The following is a 15274-nucleotide window of genomic DNA, read 5'->3' as shown; positions in this document are numbered from 1 at the left end:
TTGAGAATCTTCTAATATGTTAACAAGACTGCCTTTGACAACATGGGGTCCAGCAAGAGCCTATCCTCCGAAGGCATGTATTCTGTTAACTATCCATCTTTTGAATATGTTCCCTGAGTGTGTGATCCAAAAGTAAATATTGAAACCTCTCCGTGTCTGCCATCCTATACTCTACTTGCAATTCTTTGAATGTGAGCAGGGCCTGGTTTCACCATATGTCCACCAGCGTGTCTATACCCAACAACCTCCATTTATGAAATCCTTCCAGTCTGCCCACTTCCTGTAACAAGTCACTGTCCCAGTTGTTCTAGTGCTAATGCGAAGATTGGGGACAGCGGGAACCTCTGCCTTTTCCCCCGTCTCTATGTAAAGACTCTGGACACTGTACCATTCGCTCGGACTCTCGCCTTTGGGTCTCTATATAACAGCCTGACCCAACGGATGAACTCCTGGCCAAAACCTAGCCTCTCTAGCACTGCCACCAAGTATGGCCATTCAATACTATCGAACGCCATTCGGGCATCTAGCAATAAAAGGACAGCTTCTTCCCCTTGTCTTTCCTGGACCTTATGTGGGACCCCAAATAAACGTCTGAGATTTAATCTTGTACTTCTGTGTGGCATAAAGCCTGACTGGTCAGGGTGCACCACGGAAAATATCACTGTAGATAGCCAAGACACACCTTACATCTAAATTAAGTAGGAATATGGGCCGGTAGGAGCTGCATAGTTCTGGGGGGTTTCCCTGTTTAGGAATGGTTGCTATTAAAGCTGTACACTGCTCCTCAGGCATGCACCCCTTTGTTTCTTGCCACCTGAAACATATTGAGCATGTGTTTCGCTACTATGCTTCCCACTCCTTTATAAAGTTCAAGTGGTAGGCCATTCGGGCCCGCAGCCTAATTGTAGGTCCTGGATAGCCCCCACAATCTCCTGCTCAGTTAGGTCTTGCTCCAGTGCCTGTCTGTCATCACTGGACAGTATTGGAAGAGATGTATCTCACGAGGTCTGCACATTCTTCTGCCGTGCGTGTCGTAACCGGAGCATATTGCTGTTCGTAGAAGTCTGCGAAAGCTCCAGCTGTTCCCCTTCCAGTTCTGTGGAGTGTCACTTCCGGCGCCTTCAGTTCCTGCACCCAATTCCTACCCTGATCTCTCTGCTCAAGCCACGCCAGCATTTTGCTGTCCTTATCTGCTACTTCATAGGGTTTCATCTGCCTCTCCAGTGCTTTGACCCTGGTGCTGTTCTCAGCCAGGTCTCTCAGCTCCTTCTGGTTTACCCGGACCCGATGGATGATGGCCACTGTCTCAGTGACTTCAAGCAGTGCAATTTCTTTCTCTAGCTCTTCATACTTCAACTGCTGCTCTTTTTTCCTTCCCTCTATCATTCCCTGCACCTTTCCCCGTATGACTGTCTTGTATGCCTCCCATGGTGTATCGACAGAGGCGCCCGTCCCTACATTTTCTTTAAAGTATAATTCTGACTGCACCTGGACCTTCAGCCGGAAGGCCACGTCTTTAAATTCCCATGCGTCCAATCTTGGGGAAAGCGTGGTGTTCAGTCCAGGCCCTTTAACTGTACCTCAATAGGGGAGTGGTCCGAGATCCCTCTCGCTCGATGGATGACTGAGCAAGAGAGACCCGCATGTGCCTGTAGGGTAAGAATATAGTCCAGCCTAGCATAGCTGCCTTGTGTGGCAGAATAATACTTACACTGCCACTGTGTGGGATTATTTTCCCGCCATATATCAGTCTGACCTATTGCTGCCACATAGCCCTGTAGAGGCTCCGCTCCTAGTAACACCTTAGGACATGGGATTCTATCTTTTGATGGATCCATGGCCGCATTGAAGTCCCCTTCCAGTACCAGCACTTCCCTTGGCAAATCAAGCAACAAGGTATCCAACGCCGGTAGTGTCTCACTATTAGCCAGGGGGGAACAAATACAAAGCAGATGTTTACCGCTATCCCCGCCCACATTCCCGTAACTGCAGCAAATCTGCCCAAGTTATCATACCATTTCTGCCCTATTACCAACGGGGTTGAGACCCTAACTAGAATGCCCATTCCCCTCGAGCCCAATCCGTAGCTGGTGTGTGCCCTCAGGGCATAGCCACGGTGATCCAGTGCTTTATAGTAGTTTCCCCTAAGGTGAGTTTCCTGTAAGAGGACAACGTCTGGGGCATGTCTTAGTGCTCTGAAGAACAATTGTGCGTTTTATCTTGCTCCGCAGCTCATTGACATTCTAGGACATGACCTTTAACCCTAACTCTCCTGAGAGCCTGGTGGAGACACGGCTCTCCAATCCCTGTTTGCCTGCATCTTTCGTGGCGGGGCACTCATGGTGGATCTTGATGTCTCGGAGACTGATGGGCCACTGGGAGTACCCCCCCCCCCCCAATTAGATCTATGCATTGGTCCCTGTGTTGCGGAAGTACCTGGTTCAGAGCAAACCTAACATAAACCAAGAAAACAGCTTGTGCATAACATTCCCAATTGCTTAACTTCCCCCTCCCTGCTATCCTGCCTAGTGGGTTTAAAACCACCCACCACCCCAACATGCAGAGTGCCTGTCAACAATTAACTAGCTTCAACTATTTCAGGGTGGTATAGGTCCAACCTCTGGCTCCCAGATCAGTCCAGCTTGCCTGAGGCCACGGCAGAGTCAATATGGTCCCGGCCTGGGAGTACTTGATTCAACTAAATCCATCCCCCAGTCTACACCAAAAGTTATTGCCTAGATTCCATCACAGTGTCCGGCCATCTCTTATCATTTGAAGTCCGATCACAGTCAGTTCTTTTTCTCAAGTGGATTTTGCCCCACGTCGTGGGGGGGCAACAGACCCGTGCTGGTCTTAGTCCGTTCATCCCAATTCAGCACAATTCCCAGAGGCCTTGCCATTGCTTGCTCGTCGGGCGGGTGCCGTCTCAATGTACGCCAGCCCTCCAACCATTCCCATGTTTCCTCTGAGTTGAACTGCCATGTTTTCCCCTCTGCCACAACTCAGAGCCGAGCGGGAAACAACATCATGCATTTAAGTTCTTTGGCACAGTGTTCCTTTTTCACTGCCTCAAACGATCTGTGCTGGCTTTGTACTTATAGCGTAAAATCAGGGAAAAAGCGGACCACTGTATTCCATAGTTCAAGTTCCCGTGGGAGCATGCAGTCTGCAGGATAGCATCCCTATCTCGATAGTTTGTGATCCAGGCTATGATTGTTCGAGGGGGCGCTCCCAGGCTCGGCTTAGGGACCGGCGACTGTGTGGAGAAAAAGTTGGACAGGTGCTTGGGTTGCAGGTGGTTATGGATCAGATCTTCCAAGAAGAGGTCATCACTATCACCTTCAGCCTCTTCTGGCACCCCCACCACCCGTATGTTTCGTTGCACCCTTCCTCCTTGATCTTCTAGTTTTGCTGCAAAGGCTGCTTGTTGTTTTGTCAGGTGGCCTACTCGCTCTTCCAGGCTTTTGGACGATGATTGCAGCAGTGTTTTGTTGACCTCCATGGTCAAGACCTTTTCAGAGATCTTTTGAAAGTCAGCACTCAGGAGCTTTACGTCCGTTGTCACAGTGTCCAACTTCGGTTCGAGTGTGCCCTTCAGATCTGCTATGGCCGCCATTATGGATCTGAGAGTGGGCTCAGCGGGTCCTTCCTGATCTGACTGACCTCCTGCCTTCATCACTGGTGTCCTGATCACCTAATAGTTGTCCTTTTTATTGGCTTGGGTCGCAATATCACCTTTAGGCTAGCCCATGTCTTCCTCTCTCTCTGGAGTGGATTTGTCACCAACTGGCCATCCTGGGCTCTCGTATCCTCTCCCCTACTTCGCCCAGAAGGGTCTGCACTTCACCTCACACCGTTTAGGGATTACTCACTGCTCAGCTATGTTGTGGTCTGTTTGCTGCCTTAGTGACAGAATTGCCTCCAGGCCACCTGATCTCCGCCTGCCAGATTTCTCCAATGGGCTCCGTCAGACCTCTGGGCCTCCTACAGCTGCGCAGCTCTCATGTCCACTTGATTCCATCTGTGGGCTGTTATACAATTTAGTTGCCAAGAGGGACCCCATTAGTGCCCAGTCAAAAAGTGGGATGTGGACCCTTCCCGCCTCTTGCACACCTATGCATTTGAGGGCAGACCGCTGTCTTCTCACCCTTGTCCCCACTATTCTAGGCCCTACAGCTCCTCTGTCTTGCCCAGGGTGTCGCATTCAGCCCCTGGCATGGGCTGCATCTATTGCCCTCCAGCTCCTGGTTCGCTGTGTGGGGCACGCTTTACAAACCTCGTGGCCCAGCTCTGCTTCCGTTTCTCTGAGGCCGGCCAAGCCTCACAATCTTCTCCCACTTTGTTACCGGGCACTCATTAGCCGTCGCTCGCTTTTGGGCCCTGGTGCGGGTGGCACACCAGCCCCCACGCCCAATCCTACACGGTCCCTCCGGGGAGAGCATGCACCTTCGGGCAGTTCGCATCCCGGATCCACCCTCTTAATGGCTCCTGACCTCTGGCCCCTGTGCCAACGGTCACATTCTTGCTCCGGAAGTCAGCTGACTTCCGTTTTTACAGCTGGTTGCTGCACAACCTTCAGCTTTGTCTCAGCAAATCGATAAATTATGCATAACTATGCTCTGGCTCTCTGGACGTATGCCAACTCTCTGGTGGGCCTTTGGGCCTCATGGAGATGAGACCCTCTTCTTGGATTACCGCCGGCGGGTTCGCCCTCTGCGCCAGCAGAACCCTCCGAGCCGCTTCCACCATCCTATCCAAACCCGATGCTGCCCCTGGTGCCCACCTCCATTCGATGACTGGGTACTTTACGCCGACTTTGTTGCCCGAACTGGCATCTCCCGAAGTCCTTTCTGAAGCTGGTTTGACTTAGACTGATGTTGCAACCATATCAGGCAGAGGTCTCTGCAGCATCTCTACCTCAGGGCAGACAACATTGTCTCCACTTCATCTCTGGGATGGACTCAGACAATGATGGTGACCAGGTTGGTGAGTTTGCTGAGCCCTAAAGAGAGGGTAATTGACATGAGGACTTTCAAGGCACTAGTTGTCTGGATATCTCCCCAGAAACCGTTCTTTTCTAACCTCCGGGATCATCCATGGAAGAATCGTCCTCCTATGCCATCATTATGCGTAGGGCAGCAGAAATGCTTTCCCTCCACTTCCCCAACATAGAAGTAAAAACATATGTTGTCACTGATATCTTGCAGCCTGGCCAGACTGCATCAGAGCCTCTCATCCACTTCAACTAGGCCCTGACCGATAGCCGCCAGGAGGCTCAGACAGATACCTCCCTGCTCGAGGCGACCCGGCCTTTTTGTCCCAGCACCCCTCTTCAGAGAGCCTTGTGGTGCAGACCTTCACTAGCTGAACTAACAGCAACAATTTCCCGACTACTCCCCCTGATAGGGAGTCCAAAAGTATGAAGATTTTTTGCAACCGATTATTCTCCTCTGCCATCTTTGCCCTCACATCTATTAATGCCTCCTGTCTGCTAGGCCGTTACATTCACGCCTATGGGATTCTATGGTACAAGTACTCCCAGTTGTTATGGGAGACCTTCGCCCTGTCCTCTCACAGGCCATCCAGGACGGTCTTGACGCAGCTGGGTTCACAATTCATTGTGACTTTGACTCCACCGACTCGGTTGGGCAAGCCATAAGTATAAGTGTTGCCATTCGAAGCCTTGCATGGCTTCAATTTACTGTGTTCTCGATGACGTCCAATTCTCGCTGATGGACATGCGTTTGATGGGAGTCGCTTGTTTGGGCTCAAGGCTGACTTTGCACTTGAGTGCTCTAAGGAGGGCTACCACTCGCTCTCTTGGCTGCTCTACCCAGCCTCACCAGCAGCAATTCCACAGGTCCTTTTGTGGCTTTGGAAGAGACCTCCCATGCCATCAGCTCATCCTACGCAGCAGGTTTGTGGTAGAGGCCGTGGTGCCCACCACCTCTGCAGCGAAGGTCAACCTGCCACTCAGTCCACTGCCCTACCTCCTGCAGCCCTACGTGCAAAACCTCCTTAGTGTACGCCTGCAGGGTCAGCCACCCGGAGGGGTGCAAAATTCACTGATTCTATCCAGGTTAGCATCAATCACATCAGACAGGTGGGTCTCCCAGACTGTTTCCAAGGGTTTAACCTTTCTTTCATCCCTGCAACACCTTCCACCATCCACCGAACGACTGACTGAGGACCATCTATCCATTTTGTAGAAGGAAGTAAAAGCCCTTTTGGCCAAAGGGGCTATCAAGTGAGTGCCTGTTCCAGAAGTAGGACGTGGTTGTTGTGGCTACTACTATATTGTGCCCAAGAAGAACTGAGGCACTCTGCCCATTCTAGATCTGCATCCTCCAACGCTTTCCTCTAGAAGGAGAAATTCAAGATGCTCACCCTCGGGTGCGCACACCCATTGGACTCAAAGGGCTTCAGCCCCCCCCCCCCCTTCGTGTGTGGCAGCCCGGGATGAGACAGCTTCCCGGGCACACACACAGCCGCACCCGAGCACCTCGCAGGTCTTTAAAAGACCATTTGCATGTTAATGGGGCTTTGCTATTGTTTCACCCCTTCTAAGAGCCCCTGCAGTTCCACTCTGCCTATTGCTTAAAGATTCAGCCCCCCCCCCCCCCCCGAAATGTTTTCTTAGCCCCCCCCCCCGAAATTTGGCTCTAGTTGCGCCTCTGCTCACCCTGGTTCAGGTCTTGTCTGCCCTGGACCTGGTAGACCGGATGGTGGCCTTGGACCTGCAGGATGCCTATTTCCATATTCTCATCCTGCTGGCCTGGCTGCACTACCTGCATTTTGTGGTGGGAGAGGAGCATTTTCAGTTCTCTGTGCTCCTCTTTGGACTCTTAAGCGCCCCTTGTGTGTTCACAAAAGTGATGGAAGGTGGTGGCAGCACAGTTGCGGAGGTCAGGGGTGCCAATCTTCCCCTTATCTTGACTACTGACTGTTGAAGGCAGGCTCACCCCATGCAGTTGTCAACCGCCTCCAGACTATGGTGAAACTCCTGTCATCTTTTGGGTTCACAATCAACGTACCCAAGTCATACCTGACTCCTTTGCAGGTGATCCTCTTCACCAAAGCATTCTAGACACTGTTCGGTTTCATGCCTTGCATCAGGAAAAGAGAGTCCAGGACATTCGGGTTATGATCCTGATCTTTCAGCTTCAATCCTGGATTTAGGTGAGGTTGACTTAGAAGCTGCTTGACCTGATGGCCTCCTGTGTCCTACTGGTCGAGCATGCAGGTGGCATATGTGGGTACTATGTACTGCAGTGGGATGTAAAGTTGCAGGGGCCTAACATCAAGGGGACCTCTCTGACCATGTTCAGATTTCGGCAGAGAGTGCGAGAGATCTGCAGTGGTTGCTACTGGATCCCAATTAGTTCAGAATCTGACCCCTCTCCCTTCCCCCACTAAGAGCTGACAGTGGTGACCTATGCAATGATTCTCGGTTGGGGTGGCCTTCTGGGAGAGGTGGAGATCAGAGGCCTCAGGTCCCTGGCAGAGATGCACCTCCATATCAACTCTGGAGCTGAGGTCCATCAGTTTGGCGCTGAAAGCCTTCCTTCCATCAAAAGGACACTGCAGTGTGGTACTGCAACAAACTGGGTGTAGTTGGGTCACAGGCCCTGTGCCAGGAAGCCTTGTGTCTCTGGAAATGGCTTGACAGTCTAGGTATTTTTCTGGTGGTGAACCAACTAGCCGTATCATTGATTGGCAGCTACATCCAGAGGTGGCGCAGGTTCTCTTCCACAAATGGGGAGAAGCTTGGCTCAATGTCAACACTTTTGCGCTTAGAAGTTTCTAAGGCGTCTCACCCTCGGAAATGCTTTCTGCCTTGGGTGAAACTCTGGACTCCGATACCACTCCTGTCCTAAGTTTTCAAGAAGAACTGCCCAAGTCATCCTAGTGGCTCCAGACTCTGCACAGAGAGTATAAAATCCAGAGCACCTGGGCTTGCGCATCCGTCCTCCGATCAGACTTCCTCTCTGGGAGAATCTGCTGTCATAGCAGACCGGTCAGATTCTCCACCCCAGACTTCTCAATCTCAACCACCATGCGTGGTGATTGAGCAGCGGCGACCTTCAACTTTCCTCCAGAGGCAGTAGATATCATCTTTACAGCCAGGCATCCGTCGATAAAAACTGTACATGCATGTTGTTGGGACAGATGTGTAGTTTGGTGCTGCATTCGCCAGATTGACCTCCTACAGGCCAGTCTGTCTAATGTTTTATTATTTGATCTGTCTCTCGTCTGCAAGGCCTTGCTCAGGGCACTATTAAACGTTATCTTTCGGCCCCTTCCCCCTTCTTATGGTTGCTTGATCAGCCCTCTTTATTTAAATCACCTGTTCGGATGCGTTTTCTACCAGAGCCAAAGCTGCTACCACTGCATTAGCTCGCGAAGTCCCTGTCCTACACACGTGCCAGACAGCTGCATGGGCATCTCTCCATACGTTCACGAAGCACTATTATCTGGACAGCCAAGTCTGCAGAGAATGACACTTTGCCTGCTCGTCTGGTATGAGTCCATCCAGAGCCATTGGGTACTGCTAAGGTAGCTATTCAAAAGGTGAGGAGTTTGCGGCTAGAAGTCTGTCAGATGAACACGTTACTTACCTTCGGTAATGATCTTTTTGGTAAAGACTAGCTGCAGATTCCTCACCAATCCTCCCCTTTCTGTGGTTGGGCTCTACCCATTAATAAGATCCCAAGTGTAGGATTCTTTACACTGTCTAACATATTGCTTTTGGGGCTCCACGTCTTAAGTCGAAGTGGAACAGCATTCGGTGCCACCTTCTGATGCGCACTAGTATTATAGAAAAGAGTCCAGATCCAGTCTGACGCCTTGGGAATATTCAAGAAGTGAGAAGTCTGCGGCTACAGAGTCTTTACCAGATAGAGCATTACTAAAGTTAAGTAACTTGTTCATCTTCTCTCTGAATCTAGCAAGGTTATTTTGGTTGCACTAACACTTTTCACGTAGACATGGCCTTTTTTGAGTAAGATTTCATTGTCCACTATTCACTGACTGAGTGTTTTGGTTCTTTTCTCCATCACTTGGAAACTTTGAAGTGAAACCAGGCGTGGAATAAAAAGGAGTGAAATTGCTAAATCTTAGCATCTCTAGGTCAATAGTGGAGTGACAACCATAAATCTACTTAAATTAGAAAAACCTACTTAATTGCATGTGCTTTTTATTGATATTTCACTGTTCATTTGTAGGTGAAATGGATTCTGCAGACGATGGCAAGAGGTCCAAAAAAAATCAGAAAGATGATGATGAACAAATAGCTAAATACAGGGAACTACTCAGAAGCATCCAAGAAAAAGACAAAAAGCATGAGGAAAATGACATGGAGATGGAAATTAAATGGGTTCCAGGTAAGTTCCGTTGGAAATTATATGTACGGACTTCATGTCTGCTTATGTAGTTTGTTGCCTTTTTTAAAATATTTACCTTGTCAAAGTCTGGCTATCACCCTAATTTTAACATTAGCGCAAACGGTACCAGTAGCGCGCTAAAAATATTATGCAGATGAACTTCATATAATTGAGCTTAATCAGTTGCTCTCATTTCTCTTCTTAACACCATACTTTGCAGGCCAGAAGAACATTTTGTATCATCCTTCTTGATTTTTCAGAAATCCTGTTCATCGGCCTTTCTTTCCTTTCTCAGACAAAATGTATTTAATCTCATCTCACCATCAGCTTCCCCAACTAGCAAACTCAAATGGGGGTTCTTCCTGTCCAGCTGAAAATGTTGCGCTTTATACTTTGCAAACAATCTTGTGGGCAGATTCATAAAGCTTTCTTTCATGTGTAGGTGTGATTTGTGGGAATGCAGGAATACGTTTTATGTTTAAGCTATTTGTGAAAATATATCTTGTGTATCTGGCCTTCTACTTTTAGAATATTCTGCTGCAGTAGAGTTGTGCTCTGCTTTCCCCTAACAATGTACACTAGCAAGAGATAAACATGTGTCAAATGCACACTTCGTGCCATACTGGGTAAGGGACAAGACCTCCTAAACGGCACCTTCTGTTTTGCGACACACCTAGCGATCACGAAGATTATATGACTTATCTTCTAGTGCTGTTATGCACAGCCTACAGAGGTTTGATAACTGAAAAACATTACTCTCCTTCACAAGTACGAGGTTCAATCTAGTTTCACTAGGTGGCAGAAGTGCTCAGGGTGATTGACAGTGCTACAGTCTATGCTACTGGACCCTCATACTGTCCAGAAACGAGTAAGTAGTATTGGGCCTATATTTTGTATTTACACATGTTTAATGTGACCAAAGTAGAAGGTACCAGAGCTCTGTACCTGACACCAAGAGTCTACAGTAACATTTAAACGGAGTGAAAACTGATAGAGCAAGAGTCATTAATTCTATGATTACAACAGGTCTCTAACATTTCATTAAACAAGGTTTTATCATTTTAGGTCTTCAGTTATGAAGTGAAGGCAAAAATACCACAAACTGACAATAGAATAACATTATCCTTCTTTTTAACGACAACCTACTTTAATACCACTTTTTCGGATGTTTCGCAGACTTACTATAGTCATCTTCTGTCATCGTAAAACAGTCCTGTTGTCTGATTGTAATTGCATAACCTTTCAGTATGTGAATGACACAGCTCTGTCTGAAACACTCCGCTGTCTGCTTAAAGTCTGCCTTGCTGCAGTCCAAACCAAAGTGCATTTCGTACTAGTTACATATGACTACAGATAATGGGGGGTATAAGGCTGGCCCTCTGAGATAGAACTAAATATCTTCACTTTTCCAGTCGCCAACCACTCCAAGTCCCTGGTCTTCTACATTGACACCACCTACTCTACTGAGCTCACATTTCACAAAAGTGGAAGACTGCTAAGCATTATTTGCTGAGCATACTAAAGCCTGTCTTTCTAGGTGAAATTTCAGACTCTCAGTCCTGCCTTTGTTCCTTTTCCATCTTGAAAGAGGTCATACGGGCCATTGTTCCTGAGTACCACCTGAGTCTGCTAAAGAACATTCTCTGAGCAGGATTCATCTAAGGTCTTTACAGTACAAAAGGATCACACTGACCATTGGGCCTCACACTCGTTGTCAAAATCACATGAGGCATCTGATGCTGAATTCTTACACCTCACTCGCTGTACCTGGTGATCAATTTAGAACCTCCAGTGCAGCACTCATGACACAAAGCAGCAGTATCACAAGACTGGAAATGTAGGCAGTAAAGAACTGGATGATCAGCCTTTGCATCTATGTCAGTCTATACCCACCCGGGTCCGTCCATGCTTCACCTCCACAGAGAGCTGAAAATTCATCTCTTCAAGCAAACGCTTTGTCCTAGGGTAGGCACCTGGATGGCTCCTGAAAAGATTACATTCTCAGCCATTATCTCTCACAGCAATGCCATTCCCTTTGCTGCACCGGTTGGGTCATATCTGACTGCGTAAAAAAGCGTGCAAGCTATGGTCATTGTTAATAAGTTAGTAAATTAATGTTATTTCTACACACAGACCGAGGACATTGGAAACGGCAATTAAGGTTCTGCAATCTGTGCTTCCTTGAGAGGTACATCATTCTCAGTGCTTTAATTTTTGGGCTATGTACTAATAGTGAATACAGAAATTTACCAGGAGTTAAATCCCATTCACCAAACAGTTACAACCTTAGGATGGCCTTTAAAAAAAATCCAAGCATTTGCAATGCAATAGGTCTCGCCTTTGTGAGAGTTTGAGCTGTTGGCATTGTAAATGACAATACGTTTTATTTATGTGTTTTGAAAACCTGCAAGTGGTGCGTAAACACACACTTTGTACTTATAGTCGTTGCTTACGAGAAGCAAGGCTGGCAGTAACTGCGCCTCCTTCACTGCCAGCTATTAGTACAAACTGCGTGTTTACGGACCGCTTACAGGTTTTCAAAACACATAAATGAAAGGCATTGTCATTTACAATGATAATAGCTCAAACTGTTACAAAGGCGAGACCTATTGCATTGCAAATGCTTGTTTATACTGGTCAGCCCTTCTAAAAGCTGGATTGGTGGCCTGTATTTATTTATTTAAAATAATTGCAAAAACCAAAGGAAATGATGGACGGAGTGTTGAACATTGCAAGCACTCACCCCCAGTCAACTGATCTGGGTTTAATCCATCATCATTCTTTAGCTCACTCCGCCACCCCAGTTCAGACATGGCCATATGCAAATCAGTCTGACCCTGTGCCTCATGGGAACAGTCCAGCCCGAACTGCCAAGCCATGTCTTCCCTGGACCGGAAACAAGCTTCCTAGGAGCGGTTTCTCGCATTTCAGCCGTCTTCAGCCAGGCTTGCTTGAATCCAGTGGCAAAGTGAGCAAGGGACTCACGTCTGAGCATACCCTGCCAACTTATGGCGAACAAAGCAAAAACCAAAGGAAATGATAGACGGAGTGTTGAACATTGCAAGCACTCACCCCCAGTCAACTGATCTGGGTTTAATCCATCACCGTTCTTTAGCCCACTCTGCCACCCCAGTTCAGACATGGCCATATGCAAATCAGTCTGACCCTGTGCCTCATGGGAACAGTCCAGCCCGAACTGTCAAGCCATGTCTTCCCTGGACCGGAAACAAGCTTCCTAGGACCGGTTTCTGGCATTTCAGCCGTCTTCAGCCAGGCTTGCTTGAATCCAGTGGCAAAGTGAGCAAGGGACTCACGTCTGAGCATACCCTGCCAACTTATGGCGAACAAAGCAAAAACCAAAGGAAATGATGGACGGATTCAAGCAAGCCTGGCTGAAGACGGCTGAAATGCCAGAAACCGGTCCTAGGAAGCTTGTTTCCGGTCCAGGGAAGACATGGCTTGGCAGTTCGGGCTGGACTGTTCCCATGAGGCACAGGGTCAGACTGATTTGCATATGGCCATGTCTGAACTGGGGTGGCAGAGTGGGCTAAAGAACGCTGATGGATTAAACCCAGATCAGTTGACTGGGGGTGAGTGCTTGCAATGTTCAACACTCCGTCCATCATTTCCTTTGGTTTTTGCTTTGTTCGCCATAAGTTGGCAGGGTATGCTCAGACGTGAGTCCCTTGCTCACTTTGCCACTGGATTCAAGCAAGCCTGGCTGAAGACAGCTGAAATGCCAGAAACCGGTCCTAGGAAGCTTGTTTCCGGTCCAGGGAAGACATGGCTTGGCAGTTCGGGCTGGACTGTTCCCATGAGGCACAGGGTCAGACTGATTTGCATATGGCCATGTCTGAACTGGGGTGGCAGAGTGGGCTAAAGAACGGTGATGGATTAAACCCAGATCAGTTGACTGGGGGTGAGTGCTTGCAATGTTCAACACTCCGTCCATCATTTCCTTTGGTTTTTGCTTTAAAATAATTGTGCCACGCCAGTTGTGAGAAATAACGCGTTGGCAAGCACAAGCATAATTTCGCTTTTCTATGCATGATTACAGTGGAAACTAGTGCACGACTCTAAAAAAAATCAGTGCAATACAGCTTGGTAGAAAGTTCCAACATGAGTAGTATTGAATCCCCGTCTCTCAGAAGTGCCTTGTTAAAGAAGCTGTCTCCTTGAGAGCAAACGCGCGAGCGCGGACAGGAGATGTGCGTACGCGTGCACAACTCTTGTCCTCTGCACGTGTGCACAAGCTGTCGACAGCAGCGACCTTGTGTTCAGTCAACCTTCGGCCAGAGGGTTTATTGGAGGTGCATGGCACGGTTACCCCCAGACTACTAACCCGGTGGTTTTGCCGATCGTCGTCCTCGTGAGTGACGTAGGCCGCATGCTTGCAGTGTTTTAGTTTTGAGCCGCTTGGCCTGGCTCTCGTAATCCAGGAGCACATCAGCGTCAGGCTGTTTTTGCGGCCCGTAGGGTGCAGGAATAAATAACAAGCATTGGCATAGCCAATAGGTCTCGCCTTTGGGACCTTTATAAGTGTTTAGCCATGCAACAGTTGCATAACTAAACACTTATAAGGTCCCAAAAGCGAGACCTATTGGCAATGCCAATGCTTGTTTTAACTGCTGCAATCTATTGAAGCCTCACGGAGAACATCAGAGCGGCAGCGAAAGTGAAAGTAATCGCGGTAAAGCCTGCGCACATGCACTGTAGCTCTAGGCTGGCCTGGTAGCACTTTTTGGAGCCCTCACAAAATGTCTCGCCAGACCAGCGCATGCGAGACCTAAAAAGGAAAGAAAAGAGAAACGAAGAGGCACCGGAGGAAAGGGGCAGATCTGCAACAGAAGGGGTCTGATAGAGGTAGGGACGGAGCGAGGAAGAGGGAAAGCGTACGCGTGCACATCCCCTCTCCTTCATGTTAATCTAACGCCGTCATCCGCGTTCACAATTGCAATCCTTTGTGCGCATGCACATGTCGTGTCCCCCTTCCAAAGCAGGTCAACAACAATAGATCACGCTAGCGACAGCGCTTCGCGCTGTGTCGCTAGGCGAGACCTAAAAAAAGACTACATTCTTTTGCTATGTGTTAAAAATGGGGGTCTCTGTTTGGCAGGTTGTTACTCTGTCCAAGTAGGGACCCTTCTTCCTAGTCAAGATCAGGGAGTTACCCCTTGCTCACCGCCTTGGTAGCTTGGCACAAGCAGTCCGTCTTATCTAAGAGGCAGTGTGTAAAGCATTTGCAAATAACCAACAGTAATACAGTGAAAACAATACAAAAGGAAACCACACCAGTTTTAGAAAAATAACCAATATTTTTTCTGTGCAAAACGAGACCAAAAATGATAAAAATCCACTACACAGTTCTCAGAAATACCAATAAAAAAAATAGACTTAAAATACAGTTCTCTTCCAGGGGATACTAATCAAAGTCATGATCCCAGAGCATATAGCTATATATATATATATCTATATATCCACTATTTCCGGACCCGATTCCAGGCTGTCGAAGGGCGGTCCAAGTGAAAAGACGCCGGAAATCATATATATCAACCACAAAAGTTTCTGTAATACACAGGAACCACTCAGACGCCTTCGTGTGCTTCAATGATATCGTGTTTAATGGCAAGCAAAGAACTACGCGTTTCGGCTTTACGCCTTGGTCACGTTAATCAACGCTACATGTCAGCATGATTAAATACCTTATGTGCAAAAATAAACAAAGGACACTCAAACACCCCGTATTGACCCAATACTGTGGCAGCCATCTTGTAATGTATACAAGTTTAGAATCAATATGAGTGAATACCGCTCATGAATGTATCTCCCACGGCCTACAAATATACATACTAGCTGCCTATAAAATAATGACGTAGCTGTATGTTAATTGA

General features: G+C 48.0%; 1 protein-coding gene across 3 annotated transcripts in view; it reads left to right on the top strand.

Annotated features, from left to right (window-relative positions):
- ESF1 (ESF1 nucleolar pre-rRNA processing protein) overlaps positions 1–15274 on the top strand; it is a 387155-nt gene that overhangs the window by 150393 nt on the left and 221488 nt on the right. For all 3 annotated transcript variants that reach the window (XM_085612700.1, XM_085612701.1, XM_085612699.1), the window contains exon 9: positions 9225–9383. In XM_085612700.1, the coding sequence (XP_085468826.1) occupies positions 9225–9383 (159 nt within the window). The remainder of the gene's footprint in view (positions 1–9224; positions 9384–15274) is intronic.

This window comes from Triturus cristatus, chromosome 6 (genome assembly GCF_964204655.1).
Source record: "Triturus cristatus chromosome 6, aTriCri1.1, whole genome shotgun sequence".
Lineage (NCBI taxonomy): Eukaryota > Metazoa > Chordata > Amphibia > Caudata > Salamandridae > Triturus > Triturus cristatus.
Note: the sequence above shows the minus strand (reverse complement) of the source record. Positions and strands in the feature narration are given on the sequence as shown.